Here is a 20,974-nt window from a genome sequence, read left to right on the forward strand (position 1 = left end):
TGAAGAGAGGCAAATTACACACTTTTACAAGAATATCATCTCTGTGTCCCTCTCTGTGCCTCACACCGGGGGCATATGCCAGTCCCTACCATCCCCCGTTTGATCAATCTCTTTGATGTGAAGGTACCCTTTTCTCTTTAGTGAGTAATCTATGGGGGTGATACTTTGAAACCATATGAACATCCTCAACAGTCCATTGATCATTTCGGCCTGAATCAATTATTATTACGGTGGTTCCAAAACGATGATTTTCTATTTCTGTCATCTATTCTACCTTTATTAGTTGGTCTTCTCCTCTACAGAAGAGCTTTTTCTCCTCCACATCCTCTGCCCCTTTGAATTATCATCTCTCACTACTTGTGGGATCTTGAATCAATCACTTACTCCCTGGGGACCCTATGTATTCTCATCCTTAAGACGAGATGACCTAAGAGTGACACTCTTGAAGTCTGGTCAGTCTGAAATGAAATTCCCATAAGGGGCTGGGCGTGGGCTCGGGCCTGTGATCTCAGCACTCTGGGAGGCGCAGGCGGGCGGATCACTTATGCCGTGGAGTTCGAGACCAGCCTGGGAAACACAGGGAGAGCCCGTCTTTACCAAAAATAAAAAAAAAAATAAAAAAAATTAAATTAGCCGGGCGTGGTGGTGCGCGCCTGTGGACCCTCCTACTCAGGAGGCTGAGGCAAGAGGACGGCTTGAGCCCAGGAGGTCGAGGCTCCAGTGAGCCAAGATCGCACCACCGCACTCCGGCCTGCGGCATGCCTCAAACCTGGGGTCCGGCACCCCGCGGCCTTTTCGCGGCCGCGCCCATGGCAACAGTAACTAGCAACCTCGCGCATTCTCGCGAGAATGAGTCCCCTCGAGGGCACAGGTGCGGTCCCCGGCCTCTTGGGTCCCTAGTCAACCCCACTGTGCACACCAAGCCCTCCTGTGCACGCGCGCTGCGGAGCCGGACAGTTGGTGGTGCTGGCTCGGCCCGACTGTTCGTCTCCGCGCCTTGCTCCGAAGCGCGCGACCGTGGCGCAACACGCCGGCGCACAGGCGCTCTCGGGGACGCGCGGCGCGCAGGCGCGGCTGGGGGGTGCGAGGCTGCGCAGGCGCGGACGGCGTTGGTTTGAAGACCTTCAGCGTTGCCCTGGCGGAGCGGAGACAGGCCCTCGGGGTGGAGGTGAGGAGAGCTGAGGCCGCGCGGGCTCCAGGCCCGGAGAGCGGTGGGCCGCGGCCGAGCAGAGCGCCAGGCGGGAGGCAGGCCTAACGGAGGCTCTGTGGGCAGGGAGCAGGCTACCGGGGCGCGGGGGGCCGGGGCCGCTCGCTCCTGCCGGGACCCGCCCGGGCCACTTCAGGCGATGGAGCCGCAGCACGGCGGGGCAAGTGGCCTCCGGGCGCGGGCCGCGACCTGTCCCGCCGGCGTGTGGACCGCACTTTCCTCCCAGGGGTCGGCTAGAAAGGAGATCGGTTCTAGGGAAGTTGGATCCTCGAACCCCACACCCGTCCCCCGTCCGCCCCTGCCCCCTCCTTACGGCCGAGGGAGGGTGCCCTGCGTGCAATTCAAAACGGAGAAGCGAGGAACGAAACGGGCTCTGCACTGGCCGTCAAGTTAGTGGCTTTGTGAAGCAGTAGCACCCGGCTAACGCCTTTCCCCGTCTGCGTCTCCTGCAGCCTCTGTGCAGTGTGCACATCTATGGGCAGGTGCATTCTGTAGAGCTGGTGGAGACGTATGGTTGTAGCTTTACTCTCGAGGAACGTGAAGTTTCTGTTGTTCTCGATTTTTGCTTGATCATACTAGCAGTGCATTTCCCATCAGAGTTATAGGCCTGAAAAAGTCAGCTTGAACTAGGCAGAATTGAGGTCAGTTAGTATACTAAACCAGCTCTGTGACTTTTGCGTAGTATCTGGTACTGGTTTTGAAAAATAACAAAACAAAATGATGAAATATTGTAAATAGTTCCTAGATGTATATATGGTGCTTCTAAACATTTAAGTGTATCTTTTCTCGGCAGTGTGAAAAACCAGACTGTAAAGCTTTAACATTTCTGTTTCAATATATACTGCCAGCATTTCTATACTTACCTCCCAAATTACAGACTTCTGGCAAAATTTCAACAAATATCAACATCAGTTGTAATCATAAAGAGTAATATCAAATTGCAATTGGGATAATATAAAAAGCCTAGAATTGATCACTTTAGTACAAGGGATTGAATTGTAAAATAATCGTTCTGTGAGTGAATTATGAAAACTTGTAGCTTAGAGCAAAGTTTTACTATGGAATGAGTCAGTACATTTATACTACCGTTTCCTCTTTAATTTTTTTTCTTTTTAGTTTTTTATACTAGTCTCTTTATATCATAGTGTCTGTCATATTTGACAGGTTTATGTTAAGGAACAAAACTTAAATGCATTCCCATTTAAGTGCATCATATGTATATGTTTGGTATGATGGGGTAGGCAGAAGCTTAGCAGAAGTCTAGATTAAGAGCTGGGCTATATATAAATAAATATGAGCTTAAGTGTGTAGATCATTCAGGCGTAGCAATTGCAAGGGCTAGCTGATACTCTGGATTTTTCTGACATAGAGGCTAATGGCACTGCTAGAGGTGGCTCTGTAATTGGTTAGACATAGCTTTTGAGTCTGCGAGAGGAATACAGAAGAACCTGCTGCAGGAAGATTTCCCATGATACAAAGAGGGCAAAGGAATGAGATAATCAGCAGTGTTGATAGCTCTGAGAATTTGATGTGAGGGTCATATTACCAGTAGCAAAGCTGGGCAAATTTTTAGTAGGCAAGATGAAAAATCAAGGCACCTGAGGTTTTTGAAGGCTTTAACTTCAGAGTTTACACTAACTTTTGGTAAGCAGGTTGCTGCAGGTAGAATCTGTCATATTTCTGGTTAATGGGTAAAATTATAGCACTTTAAGTAGAGCTTTGAGAGAAGATATATTCTAGATGAATACACGTCAATTCGTATGGTAAATTCTTATTTTAAGAACTGAATTTCAGAGGAGAAAAATGTTAACCTTGAGGATTTTGATTGCATCTTTTAACAGTTTCTTTAAAAATTTCCATTGTTGTCTTATACAGGTCTTTGGTTTCATAAAAGCCTGAGGGAGATTTTTCTAAGGTAAATTTTGCATATATTTTTAAAAGAAGTCCAGTTTAACATATAGCATCTTTTTCATCCTGTAAGAACTTACTTTTCTTTGAAATGCAATCAGAAAGATAACCTCTGAATCTCACGGGAAAGCTGTTTTATTCTCAGTATTCTGGAAAGGTCTATTTTTTAAGGAGCAGATTGCTGTCTCATACCTTTGATTGCATTAAAGCATTAATGATACACAGGAAGAGAAAACTGTATACCCCTTCTCACAGGATGAAACAGCAGAAGAACTGTGGGTGAATAAATACTAAATGGTTATTTTTATTCCTTTGCCCTGTTTTTCTTTATAAGATATGTGTAACACACCAACTTACTGTGACCTAGGAAAGGCTGCTAAGGATGTCTTCAACAAAGGGTATGGTAAGTATGCTATTGTAACTTTCCAATTTGGGGTAAACGTTAGTGTTGAATGCCTACTGTGTGTAAATACTGTGTTAGTAAAATAAGGGTAAGTCAGCATTATTCCACTTCACAAGATTTAAGGGGATAACTATTAACAGACTATTAGACCTCATTCTGTAGAGGCAGAACCCCTTACAAGCATTAAAAGCAATTATATACATATACAGATGCATATACATGTCCATATTTAATGTTATCTGTAATGTAGAATAATATATATAACATTTATGTCTCTTTGTCTAGCCCTGGGGACAATTAAAGTAGGGGGTAGAAATTTTCCTCCCCCCAAGCAATGGCATTGTTTTTATGAAAGTGACAACATAACTTTTGACTTCTTTGGAGTAATGTATATTCTGATCCTAAATAAACATTTTTTAGGTTTTAAAATTTAACTTAAATTTTTGTGCTGTACATATTTGATTTTTTCTTATTAACTAGTAATGTTAACTGTATATTTTAAGCGATATATACAGCAGCACAGTATTTTCAGCAATTTTGATTCTTGGAATAGTGCATATTCCTTTCATTTATTTTTTTCTTTAACTTACATTTTAAAAGTATATCTTTGTTGATTTTGAGTGCTTGAAAATTATACTGAATTTATTTGGTTATAATTCAGTTTCTTGAGGAACTCTCACCCAATGAAAATACTATGCATTTTTCGTATAGAAGGTACTATAGGCTATTTCATAATTTCTGAGTTGCAAAAACTAGTGAGTGTCACATTTTGTACATTACCGTGTTTTTGTGTGTGTGTGTATAGGCTTTGGCATGGTCAAGATAGACCTGAAAACCAAGTCTTGTAGTGGAGTGGTGAGTATCGAATACATTTTTAATGGATGTAACAATTAACTTAAAGGAATCTGTTTAAAATCATGACAGTCTAGTTACTTGAACCAGCACCATGCTGTCTTCCCCACGGCTTTGTCCTCTCAGATTCTAAACAGCATTCTTGGCCAATTAAACAACCAAGTTGAATTTCTGAAGAGACCTTTTGTGTTTCTCAGAGTATACTACAGCTTTCACTCAGAAGATGTAGAATATATATTTTTTGACCCATGTCATATGTTTATACTTTCATGAATATGTATATGGGCACCAAAAACCTTACTTCCATGATAATGGGTTCATGGAAATTTTATTACCCTTTTACAAAAACAAATTAACTTTACTCTGCCCCTTCATGATTAGTTGAAACAAAATATGTAAATAAAATGTATTTCTGCACGTATGCATGTACATTATTCTACAGTTTTTAACTGATGTTTATAAAGTATTTTTTTATTGGAAGTAAAGACTACAGTAAAGGCTATGTTGGCATATTTTCAAAGTATCATTAACAGTAGCTTTTGGCTGGGTGTGGTGGCTCACACCTGTAATCCCAGCACTTTGGGAGGCCAAGGTGGGCGGGTCACGAGGTCAGGAGTTCGAGACCAGCCTGGCCAACATAGTGAAACCCCATCTCTACTAAATATATAAAAATTAGCTGGGTGTGGTGGCACGCGCATAGTACTGCTACTCGGGAGGCTGAGGCGGGAGAATCGCTTGAACCTGGGAGGCGGAGGTTGCAGTGAGCCGAGACCAAGCCATTGCACTCCAGCCTGGGTGACAGTGAGACTTTGTCTTAAAAAAAAGGGCCAGGCACGGTGGCTCATGCCTGTGATCCCAGCACTTTGGGAGGCCGAGGCGGGCAGATCACGAGGTCAGGAGATCGAGACCACCCTGGCTAATATGGTGAAACCCCGTCTCTACTAAAAATACAAAAAAATTAGCTGGACTATATGCCTGTAGTCCTGGCTACTCGGGAGGCTGAGGCAGGAGAATGGCATGAACCCAGAAGGCGGAGGTTGCAGTGAGCAGAGATCGCGCCACTGCACTCCATCCAGCCTGGGCAACAGTGCGAGACTCCGTCTCAAAAAAAAAAAAAATTGCTAAATCTCAGCAAGTAGGTTAAGTTTTAATTCACCTTACTCTGATTTCTCCTCATTGGCTGCATCGTTTTTGGTATTTATCCATTCAAACTCATGCAAATTTTATTTCTGGATGTATAATTAGAAGGACAAAGGCATGTGGAATTCTAATGATACTGTGTATAATCATGGTTTGTGACCATCATTCTTTCCCTGGGTTTCTCTAGAGTAAATAAATATATATGCACCTCCCTTACTAAGATGGGCACGCTATGTATATAGTTCTGTTAAAATAGAAGAATCATTCTCATTTTGTGTAGGTTCCAGAATTTGCTCATTAGTTTTGTGTTGCAAAAATTATCAACTAAAATTTTATCTCCCTTTCATGCTGCTGTTGTGTGGTAATATTCATTCAGATGGTAAGAAAAAAAAACTTATTCATATGCTTGTTTTTATGACTGCTTTTGGTTTCTGGTATTGATTTAGGATAAATTTCAATCATTGTTCCAAATTTCTTATCTTGTGTCTTGATATTTTTCTCATATGCCATCTACTTAACAGTAACATTTTTGTTTGTTTTGTTGCTTACTAAGCATTTAATGTAGAGCTATATGCATGTTATATGCATGTTATAAATGTGTTTTGCACTTGTTTGACCAAATTATGAAATTAGACACAAACTGAACTGTGAATCGTGAGCCTGGAACTCAACTTAGAACAATTCTAGCCTTTTTTTCTGAGATTTGTACCTGTGGCATTTTAGATTCGTGACAGACCTTCGAACTAAGAATTGATGCTGACAAGGGAGAAATGTAGACTACCCCTCTACCTTAATTTTGTGCGTGAGGTTTTTCTAACACCAAAATTAAGATTTGCATTTGTTATACTTGTCAAATTTGTGAAAAGTAAATGTAAAAAATAAAACACTAGATAGTTGGATCTACTAAAAGAAAAATGATTTGTCGCATTAAAATACTTATGTGAACAGTTAAACATGATTAACATATTATCATTTTTTTACTAAGGCCTTCCCCTAAATGTGCAGCATGATACTCTCTTTGAAACCATTCTGTGTGGTGCTGATAAACAGGACATAGCTTCCCAGTTGTCTCATCTGCCTGTAGAACTAGAGTTAGGGGTCAGGATATTTGTTAAGGAGAAGATTCATGTTGCAGGCAGTGAAAAAGACTGGTCAGGGTTGGCAGCATCTCATTACTGTTGGCAGGATTTCAGAAATGCTCCCTAAAACAGGACCAATCAGAATGTTTTTTCTTGACAGTTCATAGATTGTCAGTGACAGGTGCTGACTGCTTTCCCCAGAAGGAGGTCTATTTCTAATTGCTTATTGTCATATGACTTAAAGGGCACTAACTAGGGCAAAGGATGTATTTTATTTTATTTTATTTTTTTGAGACAGAGTCTCATTCATAGTAACTGTTTGATAGAAAGCACTCTTAAAGGTAGACAGGATAGAAAGGGGGAAAGAAGGATAAATTATAGCATTCTACTTTATTTTGAAAAATGGGTAGTACTTTCAAATATTGAAATTGTCTAAGCAGAAGTTTTGCAGTTTTGCACACAAAAGCATTAAAGTTTTCACAGCAGTGTGACTGTACCTAATGCCACTTCACTGTACGCTTAAAACATTATTAAAATGGTAAAATGTATGTTAAATGTATTTACTACAATAAAAAAATACCTATTTTTAAAAGGAAGTAGTAAAGTGTTGACCCTATTAAAAAGGAGGAGGGCAGTGTTTTGGGATTTTTAAGAACCTTGAAATTAACTGATAGTTTGAAACATAGAGAACTGATCATGAAAGTAAAATGTTTAAGATACAATATTTTTGGTCTTTTTAGTAAAGGCATTTGTTTTCAGTAAAGATACTTCTTTTTTAAAGGAGAGAATTTAGGATTCCCATTTAGTAAGAGAGTATATGGAACAAGAAATATCAATAAGAGAAGTAGAATAATGGAAAGATCTGAAACTGGTATTGAGCTGTCTCACTCTGTTGCCCAGGCTAGGGTGAAGTGGCATGATCTCGGCTCACTGCAACCTCTGCCTCCTGGCCTCAGGCTGGGACTACAGTCGCGTGCCATCATGCCCGGCTAATTTTTTGTATTTTTTGTAGAGATGGGGTTTCGCCATGTTGCACAGGCTGGTCTTGAGCTCCTGGACTCAAGGAATCCACTCGCCTTGGCCTCCTAACATACTGGGATTACAGGCATGAGCCACTGCTCCTGGCGGAACTGGTTAAAATATTTAGGGACTGGAAAAACAAGGGGAAAGGAGGAAAGAAGTTGCTCTAGAGTAGAACTGTGGCAAACAGTAAATGGTATTGTTTCTGATGCATTGAACACTGCTTTCCAAAGTGAATATTTTCTATTTGATGAGCTAATTTTAAAGTAATTATTTTTTCTTGCTTACCAGGAATTTTCTACTTCTGGTCATGCTTACACTGATACAGGGAAAGCATCAGGCAACCTAGAAACCAAATATAAGGTCTGTAACTATGGACTTACCTTCACCCAAAAATGGAACACAGACAATACTCTAGGGACAGAAATCTCTTGGGAGAATAAGGTAAGAGAAAGCATTAGAAGTTATTCATAGGTTCAATTTATCTTGTAGATTGAATGATGAACATATCCCAAATATAATCAAAAGAGATCTTAACATCTATCTAGTAGCCATATTTTTTCTCTGCATGTGGCCTTTTTTGATGTCTTATGTTTCTAGAAAATAAGGCTTTGTTTGTGAGTACTCTAATTATTATATTACATCTTTGTTCTGACTGGTTCTGTGTTACACAGCTGAGCTTCTCCTGGGTAGAACAAACTATTTGCGGAAATTTGGTTTAGTTTTGTAATTGTTGCAAAATTGGCTTGACAGAAAAATTTTTCTAAAATGTTCTCATGTTTTCAAGGAGAAAATCTATTAGATATTTGTCAAGTGCCACTGCGTACAGGGCACTGTTTTTGATACAGATACCGTGTATAGATAATGTACATGCAAAGCTGAGGAAAATGACTTAGCTTGCTTGTTAAATGTCAGGGTATCTCATTACCGCTCTCTCAAGAGCGTATCAAGATGATTTTGTTGTATGGGAATTCTGTTTGGTTTTGAACTGTGTTTTATGTAACTTGCTAAACTAGGATTTGCCCCATTGTTTGGTGGGAGAACCATGATGAAGGCTGGGGTGAGGGGACAGGAGGATGGAGAACTCGCTTATTACATCATTTAATATTTCGCTTTCTTGAATGACTTTTTTGTTAAAGAACTTAGAGGAAACTTTAGAATTGGTTTCTTGAGTTGGATAAATGATTGAAAATTACTAATTATTTATTTTAAATCTTTGTTTTTCAGTTGGCTGAAGGGTTGAAACTGACTCTTGATACCATATTTGTACCGAACACAGGGTAATTATTCAAATCCCATTTCCTGAAATGTTTTTGGAGCCTGAAAGGGTAGAGAGCTTTAGAATAAGGAGATACAGTGCAAAGTTCAGAGGCAGGAAGAACTTAGAAGGTTGCTCTAAGGAATATTGGAGACCTTGTATATGTAGTACAGATAAAGGAAGGTCCCTCCCCACCAAGGCAGGGTGAACAATTTGAAAACTGAATAGATGAACAAAAATGTATAAATATATTTCAGAGAGACACATAGTAGAAAGACCATAGATGAATCTTAAGCAATTCTGAAGATTGATGGACCTGGTATTCTGCTGAGAAAGTTCATTCCTTTTGGCTGGGCGTGGTGGCTCATGCCTGTAATCCCAGCACTTTCGGAGGCTGAGATAGGTGGATCATGAGGTCAGGAGATTGAGACCATCCTGGCAAATATGGTGAAACCCCATCTCTACTAAAAAATACAAAAAATTAGCCGGGCGTGGTGGCGGGCACCTGTAGTCCCAGCTACTCGGGAGGCTGAGGCAGGAGAATGGCGTGAACCCAGGAGGCGGAGCTTGCAGTGAGGTGAGATGCACTCCAGCCTGGGCAACAGAGCAAGAGTCTGTCTCAAAAAAAAAAAAAAAAAAAAAAAAAAAAAGACAGTTAATTCCTTTTTTTTTTCCCCTCACTCTGTCTTATGGTGCTGAAAAGTTAATTTCTTAAGAAGGTGATCTTCTGGCTCTCAGATGCTATAATGATTAGTTCTGCTGCCTACTTGATTTCTTAGCCTCTGTAAATCCCCCAACTTCTTGACCTCGATTTCCTCATGTGAAAAAAAGGGGGATTGTGTCATTTCCTATCTGCTTAATGTGGGTCCATGCTATCTGAAGGACGGAGGTTGCTAGATGAATGCAAAGTGACATTTGTCTCAGCGGTAACAACAGGTGTGTTCTTTTTGCCACACACTTCAGTTATCTTTAGGACAAATATTCTTTTCTTTCTTTCTTTCTTTTTGAGATGGAGTCTTGCTCTGTCGTCCCGGCTGGAGTACAGTGGCACTATCTCAGTTCACTGCAACCTCTGCTTCCTGGGTTCAAGCAGTTCTCCTGCCTCAGCCTAGCCTCCCAAATAGCTGGGACTACAGGCATGCACCACCACGCCCAGCTAATTTTTGTATTTTTAGGAGAGACAGAGTTTTACCATGTTGGCCAGCATGGTCTCTGTCTTGACCTCGTGTTCCGCCTGGCTTGGCCTCCCAAAGTGCTGGGATTACTGGCGTGAGCCACTGTGCCCGGCCAGGACAAATATTCCTACAAGACGCTTGATTGAAATGGGGTTATTAAGAACTAATTTCATTTTTTCAGTATTGTCCTTCAAAAAAGCACACTTCTCTCCATAGGTTAATAATACATATTGGGGGTTAATTCTTTGTGGCATTTGGCATTTGGAAACATTTAAAGAGATTTGGCTTCTTGTACGTCTGTATACATATACCTTCAGATTATTAATTTGGCACGGAAATATCTTATTCCTTCTTCTTTTTTTTTTCTTTTGAGACGAGTCTCGCTCTGTCACCAGGCTAGAGTACAGTGGCATGATCTTGGCTCACTGCAACCTCCGCCTCCCAGGTTCAAGTGATTCTCCTGCCTCAGCCTCGCGAGTAGCTGGGACTACAGGCGTGTGCCACCACGCCCAGCTAATTTTTGTATTTTTAGTAGAGACGGGGTTTCACCATGTTGGCCAGGATGGTCTCAATCTCCTGACCTCGTCATCCGCCCACCTCGGCCTCCGAAAGTGCTGGGATTACAGGTGTGAGCCACCGCGCCCAGCCTCTTATTCATTCTTATGCTTGTTCATGCTTTTATGAAATAAATCATGAAGTATCCTATCATTTGAACTTATAATGAGTAATAGATGATAGTAGTCTATACATGTGTAATCCTAACAAAATTATATTTGTAGAACTAGGTCATTTGAAACGTTTTTACTATATATGTGGCATGTATCAAAATAATATTTACATTGGGAGATGAGAGACCGGATCTTACTCTAAAAATTCCTAGACAGTAGTAAAAACTCACGTTGTTTTCATCATTTGCTTTTGTTTCTTTCTTTGTTGCAGAAAGAAGAGTGGGAAATTGAAGGCCTCCTATAAACGGGATTGTTTTAGTGTTGGCAGTAATGTTGATATAGATTTTTCTGGACCAACCATCTATGGCTGGGCCGTGTTGGCCTTCGAAGGGTGGCTTGCTGGCTATCAGATGAGTTTTGATACAGCCAAATCCAAACTGTCACAGAATAATTTCGCCCTGGGTTACAAGGCTGCGGACTTCCAGCTGCACACACATGTGTGAGTGTTTATAATTTATTCCTTAGTGTCAGTGCAGTTGCCCAAAATATTGTAGCCATTAGCATGCTGAGAAGTGATGGTACTTAGATTTAGCATGCCTTGGTGAATATCCATCTTTGCGGTGCTATCCTCATAGCAAAACCTTGCCAGGAGGCTGGTGCACGTGGTGTGCAGGCTGTGCTGCTGGTGGTCACTGGCCCCTCAGCCTTCACCCCAAACTTTAGGAAGCTCCAGCCTTTGTAGAAGAACCACTGGGATAGAGGGAGCCCAGAGCATGGCTTACCTCATGGTAAGATGACCCTTTGGAGATGTTACTGCTTCCTCTGCTGCCCTCTCATCTTGACAGTATCTGGAAACAGGTCTGTTTGGGTCACCAACAACAACCACCAAATTGATTTGAGCATCCTGGGACATCCTGGTAATTCTGTGGAGGTTTCAGGTATTGGTATTCTCGGTTGGAACCCAGGTACCACTAACGCATTCAGAAGTAACAGGTGCTCTGAAAGAGTCCTGGGATTCAGTTAATGTAGGCTGCACCATGTTGGTGGGATGAATTGGAACTTTTACATAGTATTTTATGTTGAGTCTACTGGACACTGCTACTATACCAGGAAGAAAAAGCAAAGGGCAAACTATGTGTTTTTAAACTGTTGCAGATTCCTCTCTGCTAGATGCTCTAATTTACTTATGATGGCTAAAACAAAGGCAAGCAGTGGTATAGACAGTTACTGAAATTGATGAAACAGTATTATCAGGAAAACCATGAAAACCCAAGGTCTCACCTCTGGCATGCTTGGAAGCAATAACTAAGGTGGTTTTCTGGAGCAGTGCACCCTAGGTATCGTAGGAGGGTGCTTTCTAACTGTAGGATTGTGTTTTAAAGGAAATCCAGAATTGGTTTTCTTTCTATACCTCGACCTTTTTATTTTTTTGCAGAATCTTTATTGAACTCTACTTTGAAGTTTCTAAGTTCTATGAACTTCTCAGAGACCTATAGATTATACTTACCCGAGGTGTCTGCCTTTGTGCTTAATTGAATTGTCTTAAGAAACTCACATCATGTGGAGGAGCCAAGTAAATGGATCAAGTGTTAACGTTTTAATTAAGCAGTCATTACTGGCATAGCTGGATTTAGTTCCATGTTTTGTTTAGTAGTCGTTTATGCTAGAAATTTGCTGAAATCTATAGTTACAAAATGGGATCCTTGTTTAGAGAGTCTTAGAATTTGTTTTCATACCATAATAACAGTGGTACAAACTAGATATTTATGACGTTTTCTTATCTATGAAAACAGGAACGATGGCACTGAATTTGGAGGTTCTATCTACCAGAAGGTGAATGAGAAGATTGAAACATCCATAAACCTTGCTTGGACAGCTGGGAGTAACAACACCCGTTTTGGCATTGCTGCTAAGTACAAGCTGGATTGTAGAACTTCTCTCTCTGTAAGAATGTGCTGCCAGATTGGATCTGCTCTTATGTTTGTATCTAAGTTTTCAGTGAATGTTGTGATATGAGCATAGTTTGCTTGTCTTTATTAACTTTAATAAGCCAGCTCATCGTGTAGTGAAAAGAATATAATGTGGCCAGGCTCACGCCTGTAATCCCAGCACTTTGGGAGGCCGAGGTACATGGATCACCTGAGGTCAGGAGTTCAAGACCAGCCTAGCCAACATGGTGAAACCCTGTCTTTACTAAAAATACAAAAATTAGTTGGGCGTGGTAGGTGACACCTGTAGTCCCAGCTACTAGGGAGGCCGAAGCAGGAGAATTGCTTGAACCTGGCAGATGCAGAGGTTGCAGGGAGCCAAGATCACACCATTGCACTCCAGCTGGGTGACAGAGCGAGAGTCTATCTCAAAAAAAAAAAAAAAAATTATGCTTGAAGTCAGGAAATAGGGGTTCTTCTAGTCCTAGCTCTTCCTGTATATCTGTTTTCTGACTTTGTCAAATCACTTTATCACTTTGGCCTCAGAATTTTCTTATTTGGAAATTCATGGGATTAGATGACTATTTCTGTTGCTATAGTAACTCTTATTAAAAATAACACTGAGCTCTTAAATTTCATGTACTGTGCTAAGGGCTTTATGTATATTATGTCATTTAACCCTCACAACCACTCCATGTGGCGAGTAGTGTTATCCTCATCCCTGTTTTACAGATGAGAAAACTGAGCCTTAGAAAGGTCAGCTAACTTGCCTAAGGTCACATAGTAACTGGCAGAGCCACAATTGAACCTAGGTCTCTTTTTCTGTCACCCGAGTTCATGCTGTAACCACTGTGAGAGATTGTCAGCTGGTATCTCAGAGAATTCAGGGTGTTTGGTTGTGTAGTGTTTAAAAATTTTGCTTGAGGCCTTGAAGCATGCATTCTCAAGGTACGTTCCACTCCTACAAGTCCTACTGACTTCTTAAAAGATCAGTAATTACGGCTGGGCACGGTGGGTCACACCTGTAATCCCAGCACTTTGGGAGGCTGAGGCAGGGGATCACCTGAGGTCAGGAGTTTGAGACCAGCCTGGCCAACATGGTGAAACCCCGTCTCTACTAAAAATACAAAATTAGCCGGGCATGGGGGCGCATGCCTGTAATCCCAGCTACTTGGGAGGCTGAGGCAGGAGAATGGCTTGGACCCGGGAAGCGGAGGTTGCAGTGAGCCGAGATCGTGCCTGGGTGACAAGAACGAAACTTCATCTCAAAAAAAAAAAAATCAGTAATTCTAGATTGGTCCTAGGGTGCTTTTAGCATTGGAAATATGATGCACAAAGTGATGGTTATATTGGACTGATCTGTAATTCACTGTTTTCTGTTATTATCCTATCTCTTAATCTTAGGCTAAAGTAAATAATGCCAGCCTGATTGGACTGGGTTATACTCAAACCCTTCGACCAGGTAAGTAAAGGAATTAGTAACAGAGGGGTTGAGGTGGAAGGTGATAGAGAAAAAAATGAAAATAACCTGCAGAACAACCTGTAGTCACTGTAAGTTGATTCGGACCATTTTGTAACATTTGGTTGTTCAGACAGAAAACAAAACAGATCAAATACTTTTGCATTAAAAAAGTATGTATTTCTGACTATAATGTGGTCACTTTGGGCTTTGAGTTTGGTTGATCACTCATTGCCCTTAACCCTGAACTTCAGAGAAAGTTTGCCGTGATCATGCTTTCCTCATTACACATCAGATGGTTATAAATAACCGATTGAGTAATAGCTGTTTGCTTATAGCTCGTATACCCAGCTACAATCCACACCAGTGATTCCATCTGTTGTTTCTAGAAAATTCAGATCTAATTGTAATAATTGTTTCAAGTGATTGTGGTGTTTTCTTCTTCCTAGGAGTCAAATTGACTTTATCAGCTTTAATCGATGGGAAGAACTTCAGTGCAGGAGGTCACAAGGTTGGCTTGGGATTTGAACTGGAAGCTTAATGTGGTTTGAGGAAAGCATCAGATTTGTCCCTGGAAGTGAAGAGAAATGAACCCACTATGTTTTGGCCTTAAAATTCTTCTGTGAAATTTCAAAAGTGTGAACTTTTTATTCTTCCAAAGAATTGTAATCCTCCCCACACTGAAGTCTAGGGGTTGCGAATCCCTCCTGAGGGAGACGCTTGAAGGCATGCCTGGAAGTTGTCATGTTTGTGCCACGTTTCAGTTCAGTTCTGAAGTGTTATTAAATGTGTTCCTCAGCGACAGTGTAGTGTCATGTTAGAGGAGACGATCTGACCCACCAGTTCGTACATCACGTCCTGCATGTCCCACACCATTTTTTCATGACCTTGTAATATATTGATCTCTGTGCTGTAGTGGAATCTTTGGTTTTGCATCAGAGTAAAATAAAATAAACCCATCACATTTGGAACATAACTGCTCATCTGACTTGCTGGTGGTGGTTTTCTTACCTTTGATGTGATTTGTTTTAAGAAGCACTTTCACAGGCGAGATTTGTGTCTAAAGTGTCAGGGCTGCGGTCTGTCCCTTTCACTTCACTGACCCCTGCTCTTCTCTTGCTCTCACAGGGCAGGCTGAGGAAGGAAGCGGTGAACATGGTTGTGCTGGGGATTGGCACACCTGTTGTGCTTGTGTGATAGGGTCGCATCACCCCGGGAGTTGTGTGCAGCTGCTGAGAAAGTGTGGATGTGAGCAGGTGAAAAGACGGTTGAGGGACGAATGCATTTGGGGAAGCATGGGGAGGAGAGACGGTGGGAGGAGGCCAGAGCTGGGTGGATACTTCTGGGGCTCCTCCTGGGCTTCAGAAACATGATTTTTGATTACTAGTGTAGAAAAATGATAACCAAGGAATGAAGTGCCAGTTTAGAGAAGAAATGAGCAGACTATAATATCCTCAGGGCTCACTGGTAAATCATCTTCCTAAAAGTAGAACTCCTTTTGAAAATCTTTTTTTTTTTTTTTTTTTTTTTTTTTTGAGTTTAAGAGCAGAGGTTTAATAGGTGAGAGAAGAGAAAAGCTGTCTCTTGCAGAGAGAGGGGTTCCTGAGTGGGTCTTCGGTTTTGTGATGAAACGCACAGGGTTTTATAGGCTAGCTTGAGGAGGTGGTGTCTGATTTACATCGGGTCTGAGAGATTGATACGACCAGGCGTGCTGTTTGTACAAAGAAGCTGGCCATCCCACCCTAATCTTTTATTATGCTGATGGGGTCTCTACCTGGCTGGTGCCATGTTGCCTTTTTACTGTACATATGACAAAAAGGAAGAGGGAGCCTCCATGGTGAACATGCCTGGCCCCCAGATAGCCTTTTCCTATTGGCACAGCTGCTGGCATGCACCCGTGCAAGCTTCCAGCTTGCTTATCTATGCTTGCAGCTTGATTTTTCTCAGGCTGCTTTTTGTTAGAAATGATTTGGGGGCTGCTTTTTATTAAAAGGAAACCTTACCAACGACTCTCTTACCCTCACTATCTGCCTAAATAATTTCTTTCTAGCTCTGGTATCATTTCCCCTGTAAGGAGTGGTAACTCACTGCTGTTAGGGGGTGTTGGATGATGACTCTTTCTGGCTACTTCCTGCTGAAGAGGGGTATCACGTGGGGAACAGCAGTTAAGGCTCCTCCTGGGGTTGATTTAAGGGTCCTCGGAAGAAAGGTGTGTCCATGCATGGCTCCATCTGTAGCACCATTTGGATGTTCCATCTTCAACATTCTTTCCGATGAATGTACTTTCCAGTCCTGGACGGGGCCCCAAAATGAAGTGGCATTGTTGTCTGGGGTAAATACCCGAGGTTTGTTGTCTCATGCCAAGGAGATCGAGGACATGGACACACAAGAAGTGAGTTTAAGAGTGGAGGTTTAATAGGCAAGAGAAAAGAGGAAAGAAAAGCTCTCTCCTGCAGAGAGGGGCTCCTGAGTGGGTCTTCCCTGCATATCTCTTTTTAAAAATTACAGCAATGCAGTTTGCTATTTGAATTTGTTTCTAAACCAGTTCAATTTAGAAGTAAATAAAAGTGAAAATTTAGAAGTAAATAAAAGTGAAAATTCTCATTCTTCTCTCTAATTCCTGTCTTCTGCCACTGACAGTTTGATAGATATGTCCTTGAAGATATGTTTCAGTATTACGTAAATATCTATTTATATATACAAAATGTTAAAATGGATACCTTGGCTGGGTGCAGTGGCTCACTCCTGTAATTCCAGCACTTTGGGAGGCCGAGGCGGGTGGATCACCTGAGGTCAGGAGTTCGAGACAAGTCTGGCCACATGGTGAAACCCCATCTCTACTAAAAATACAAAAATTAGCTGGGCGTGGTGGTGGGTGCCTGTAACCCCAGCTACTCAGGAGGCTGAGGCATAAGAATCGCTTGAACCCAGGAGACAGAGGTGGCAGGGAGCCGAGATTGCGCCATTGCACTCCAGCCTGGGTGACAAGAGTGAGACTCCATCTAAAAAAAAAAATGGATGTCTTGTTTTGCAGTATACTGTTTGTTCACGTCTGCTTCATATTTTTGTTATTTGCATGCTTTAGTATAAATGTGACATTAACTATTCCCCTTTTTTGCTTATATTCAGTTTTTTTGCTTTATAAACAGTGCTGCATTGAATGTCCTTGTCTTTTTTTTTTTTTTCCTTTCTCTTTTTCGACATTGAGGCTCACTGTGTCTCCCAGGCCGGAGTACAGTGGCACAATCTTGGCTCTCTGCAACCTCTGCCTCCTGGGTTCAGGCAATTATCCTGCCTCAGCCTCCTGAGTAGCTGGGACTACAGGTGTCTGCCATGATGCCTGGCTAATTTTTTTAGTAGAGATGGGGTTTCACCACGTGAAATTTTTTAGTAGAGATGGGGTTTCACCACACCAGGCTGGTCTTGAACTCCTGACCTCAAGGAATCTGCCTGCCTTGGCCTCCCAAAGTGCTGGGACTATAGGTGTGTGCCACCGCGCCCGGCCCCTTGTCTATTTCTGTGACTGTTCCTGTGCCAGCACTGCCCAGCAGAGCTTTCTGGGTGATGAAGGTAATCTGTTTCTGCACTCTCCTGTGTGGGAGGTACTAGCCACATAGGACTATGGAGCACTTGAAATGCAACTAGGGGAACTGAAGAACTAAAATTTTAATTAAGTTTCTGAGACAGTCTTGCTGTGTTGCCTAGGCTGGAATGCAGTGGTGTGATCATGGCTCACTGCAGCCTCAACCTCCCCAGGTTCAGGTGATCCTCCCATCTCAGCCTCCTGAGTAGCTGGGACTACAGGCTCATGCCAGCACACTTGGCTCAGTTTTGTATTTTTTTTGTAGAGATTGGGTTTCACCATGTTGCCCAGGCTTAATTTAATTTTAATTAAATTTAAATAACATGTGGCCAGTGGCTACTATATTGGATATTGGACAGTGTAGTTCTGTAGGATAGATTTCTAGAATTGAAATTGCTGAGCCGTAGGGCTTATGCATTTGCTAAGTAGTACAGACTTGCCCTCCAAAAATTTTGTACCAATTTCTACTTATACCAATGGTGTTTGAGTGTCCATTTCCCCACATTCTCAGGTTTTTTTTTTTAATTTTAATTTTTATTTATTTTTTGAGATGGAGTCTTGCTCCAGTCACCCAGACTGGAGTGCAATGGGGTGATCTTGGCTCACTGCAACCTCCGCCTCCCAGGTTCAAGCAATTCTGCCTCAGCCTCCTGAGTAGCTGGGATTATAGACGCGTGCCACCACGCCGGGCTAATTTTTCTATTTTTAGTAGAGATGGGGTTTCAACATGTTGCCCAGGCTGCTCTCGAACTCCTGACCTCATGATCCTCCCGCCTCAGTCTCCTAAAGTGCTGGGATTACAGGCGTGAGCCACAGCGCCCGGCCCATCCTCAGTAATATTTTGACTGTTGCCTAAGTTTGAAGTTTTTACGTTTTATGGGTGAGAATGATAGCTTGTTTTATTTTGCTTTCCCTCCATTGCCAGTGAGATGGAACTGTGTTGACTGGTTATTTACAGTTCTCCTTTGCCCGTTCAGATTCCTTGCTACATTTCCAGATGAGTTATCTTACAACTAGACACATTTGCTTTTTGAAAAATGTCAGTGCAAGGTATCCCCCCCAAAGATGATCTTAACTAGACAATATCCTTTACCCAAATTAGGGGTAACTGGGTAGGAACTAGATGGCATGTATGTCAGAAAACATCTATGATACCAACCACATGACAGTTTTAGTTCTCTGATGTTATCTTTGCCAGAGATAAAGTAAAACAAATGGAAAAGGGGTGAGAAGGGGTGAACTGTAACTTAGTATGAGTCCAATTCACCTTGTGTCTTACTGGAAAGCCCTTCCCTGTAGCGCGAGTGTGGAGGAAGCCCCATGGGCTGACCGTGGCTGCAGGCATCCCTCTGGGGTGTGGGGGATGAATGAGGTGCCCAGGACCCTGGCTCTGTGTCAGAGGCAGGACTGTTCCACCTGCACGTAAGGGACAGAGAGGAAGGGGCAGCAGGGGAACCCTGAGGCCTCTTTGTTTCTTGAGCAGAAGTTATTTGTATTGATGGCCTGAAGTGGATGAAAGGGATATGCCTCTAGGTTCGTATTAATATTTTATTTTTAAAAATGTGAATGCAAATATAGAAGAAAATGCTCCAAAATATTAATATTCATTCTCTCAGGAAGGTGGAATTATAAATATCCTTATTTACTGTATTCTTTTCCAGTTTTCTAAAGCAAGTTTCGCATTATTTCTGTAATCAGGAAAAAGCTCTTAGGACTGTTACAGTTTGGAGGAGGCGGAGGCCCAGCGGCTGCACGGGCGGGCGGGCGTCCCACGTGGAGCACGGTTCCAGCCTAGGCGAGACGCCCTGGCTTCCGCTCGCCGCCCTTAGCGAGGCTACCCCGATGGAGGGTGACGCAGGAGGACGAGTGTTTCTTGTGGTAAGAGACTAATAAGCATGGGGTTTTTCTTTTCTTTTCTTTTTTCTTTCTTTTTTTTTTTTTTTTTTTTGAGACGGGGTCTCAGTCTCAGTCTGTCGCCCAGGCTGCACGATTTCGGTCCCTGCAACCTCTGCCTCCTGTGTTCAAGCGATTCTCCTGCCTCAGCCTCCTGAGTAGCTGGGATTACAGGTGCCTGCCACCACGCCCAGCTTATTTTTTGTATTTTTAGTAGAGGTGGGGGGGGGGGTTTCACCATGCTGGCCAGGCTGGTCTCGAACTCCTGACCTCGGGTGATCCGCCCGCCTCGGCCTCCCAAAGTGCTGGGATTACGGGCGTGAGCCAAATGTTAAGGGAACACATCCTATTTTACATACCAATTTTCCCGAAAGTCACCGGGACGATGTCACGGTGCATCGCTGACCGTCGTCCTATGCCGAGGGTCTGCTCAAGGGACAGAGGAGGACGGTGCTGTCCTGGGGTTCCGTCTGGCTTCCTGTGCCTGTCCTCGCAGGCTCGCTGTTACCTTTCTGAGCCTCAGCTTCTAGCGCGGGGGCTGGGAAGGGAGCTTGGAAGGGGCCGGAGCCGCGCGGCCCCCTGAGCGTTCTCTGTAAACGCTCGGGGTCCCCACGCCAAGCCCGGCCTTCCGCATGCCGCTTCCTCGGCTACCCTTGAAAAGCAAAGCCCCCTTTTCCCTTGCCCACCACGCCGGTGCTGGGCTCAGGTGCTGCCTCCCCTGTGACCCATAGCCCGGTTCTGGGTGCAGGCGTGTGTGTTAGCGCGAGGGGCGTTTTCAGATCCTGCGCGCCCTTAATCGTGGCCTAGCGGCCTCTCAGGTAAGGGTGGTCGGATACTAGCGCCACTGGCCTCGCCCAGCTTTGAGCAAATCGTGGCCGCGCGGTGGTTCACACCGGGAATCCTAAAACTTTCGGAGCCAGAGGAGCCCTTATGCCTAGGGATTCGAGACCAGCCTGGGCAACATAATGAGAACCCTGTCTCTTAAAAAACAAAACGAATTGTACATTAGGACAGGTGCCATTGGATAGACCTCCATGAATGTCGCTTTTCCTACTGAGAAAGGCCCAGTGAGGCTGTGGCTTAGGGTGAGTCACCAGCAATGTCGGGCTGGGCAGGCCTCCCCTCCTGCCGAGATTGGGTGGCCCGGAGGAGACGGGGGCGCCTCCCGAGGGGGGCTGACTCCAACACGCCCAGTTCCTTCTTCCCCAACGTAGTTACCAAATACACTCCTTTCCTCTGGCGGAGTGGATTAAAGGGAGTAGGAAGCACAAGTGGATTCCAAATGGGGTCCAGTCACGTGGAAGGAAGGTTAAGGACGGGGCTCAGCATTCCCGTGCAGTGTAGGCACAGTCAGCTCTGCCCCTCTCCGGGATCTGGCGGCCCACCTGGGGTGGGCGTCCA

At 43.2% G+C, this 20,974-nt stretch overlaps 1 protein-coding gene across 2 annotated transcripts; it reads left to right on the forward strand.

The window, feature by feature from the left end:
• The first annotated feature begins 999 nt into the window (after window positions 1-999).
• Window positions 1,000-15,073, forward strand: VDAC3 (voltage dependent anion channel 3). Of its 2 annotated transcripts, XM_003269642.3 has the most exons (11): window positions 1,000-1,168; window positions 3,083-3,122; window positions 3,450-3,518; window positions 4,324-4,373; window positions 5,887-5,889; window positions 7,901-8,053; window positions 8,837-8,889; window positions 10,982-11,209; window positions 12,504-12,654; window positions 14,043-14,100; window positions 14,547-15,073. In XM_003269642.3, the coding sequence occupies exons 3-11, from the start codon at window positions 3,452-3,454 to the stop codon at window positions 14,636-14,638; spliced, it is 855 nt and encodes a 284-aa protein (XP_003269690.1). In that variant the 5' UTR covers window positions 1,000-1,168; window positions 3,083-3,122; window positions 3,450-3,451; the 3' UTR covers window positions 14,639-15,073. The 2 variants fall into 2 exon arrangements, with proteins under 2 accessions (XP_003269690.1, XP_003269689.1); XM_003269641.2 differs by lacking the exon at window positions 5,887-5,889.
• The last annotated feature ends 5,901 nt before the right edge of the window (window positions 15,074-20,974 follow it).

The sequence above is a fragment of the Nomascus leucogenys genome, chromosome 8 (genome assembly GCF_006542625.1).
Source record: "Nomascus leucogenys isolate Asia chromosome 8, Asia_NLE_v1, whole genome shotgun sequence".
Taxonomy (NCBI): domain Eukaryota; kingdom Metazoa; phylum Chordata; class Mammalia; order Primates; family Hylobatidae; genus Nomascus; species Nomascus leucogenys.

Bases quoted from the DNA above. Each gene is read 5' to 3' on its own strand.
- VDAC3 (XM_003269642.3), top strand. From the start codon at position 3,452: ATGTGTAACACACCAACTTACTGTGACCTAGGAAAGGCTGCTAAGGAT. The intron at 3,519-4,323 runs GTAAGTATGCTA...GTGTGTGTATAG, and splicing joins TGTCTTCAACAAAGGGTATG to GCTTTGGCATGGTCAAGATA. The intron at 8,054-8,836 runs GTAAGAGAAAGC...TTTGTTTTTCAG, and splicing joins AAATCTCTTGGGAGAATAAG to TTGGCTGAAGGGTTGAAACT.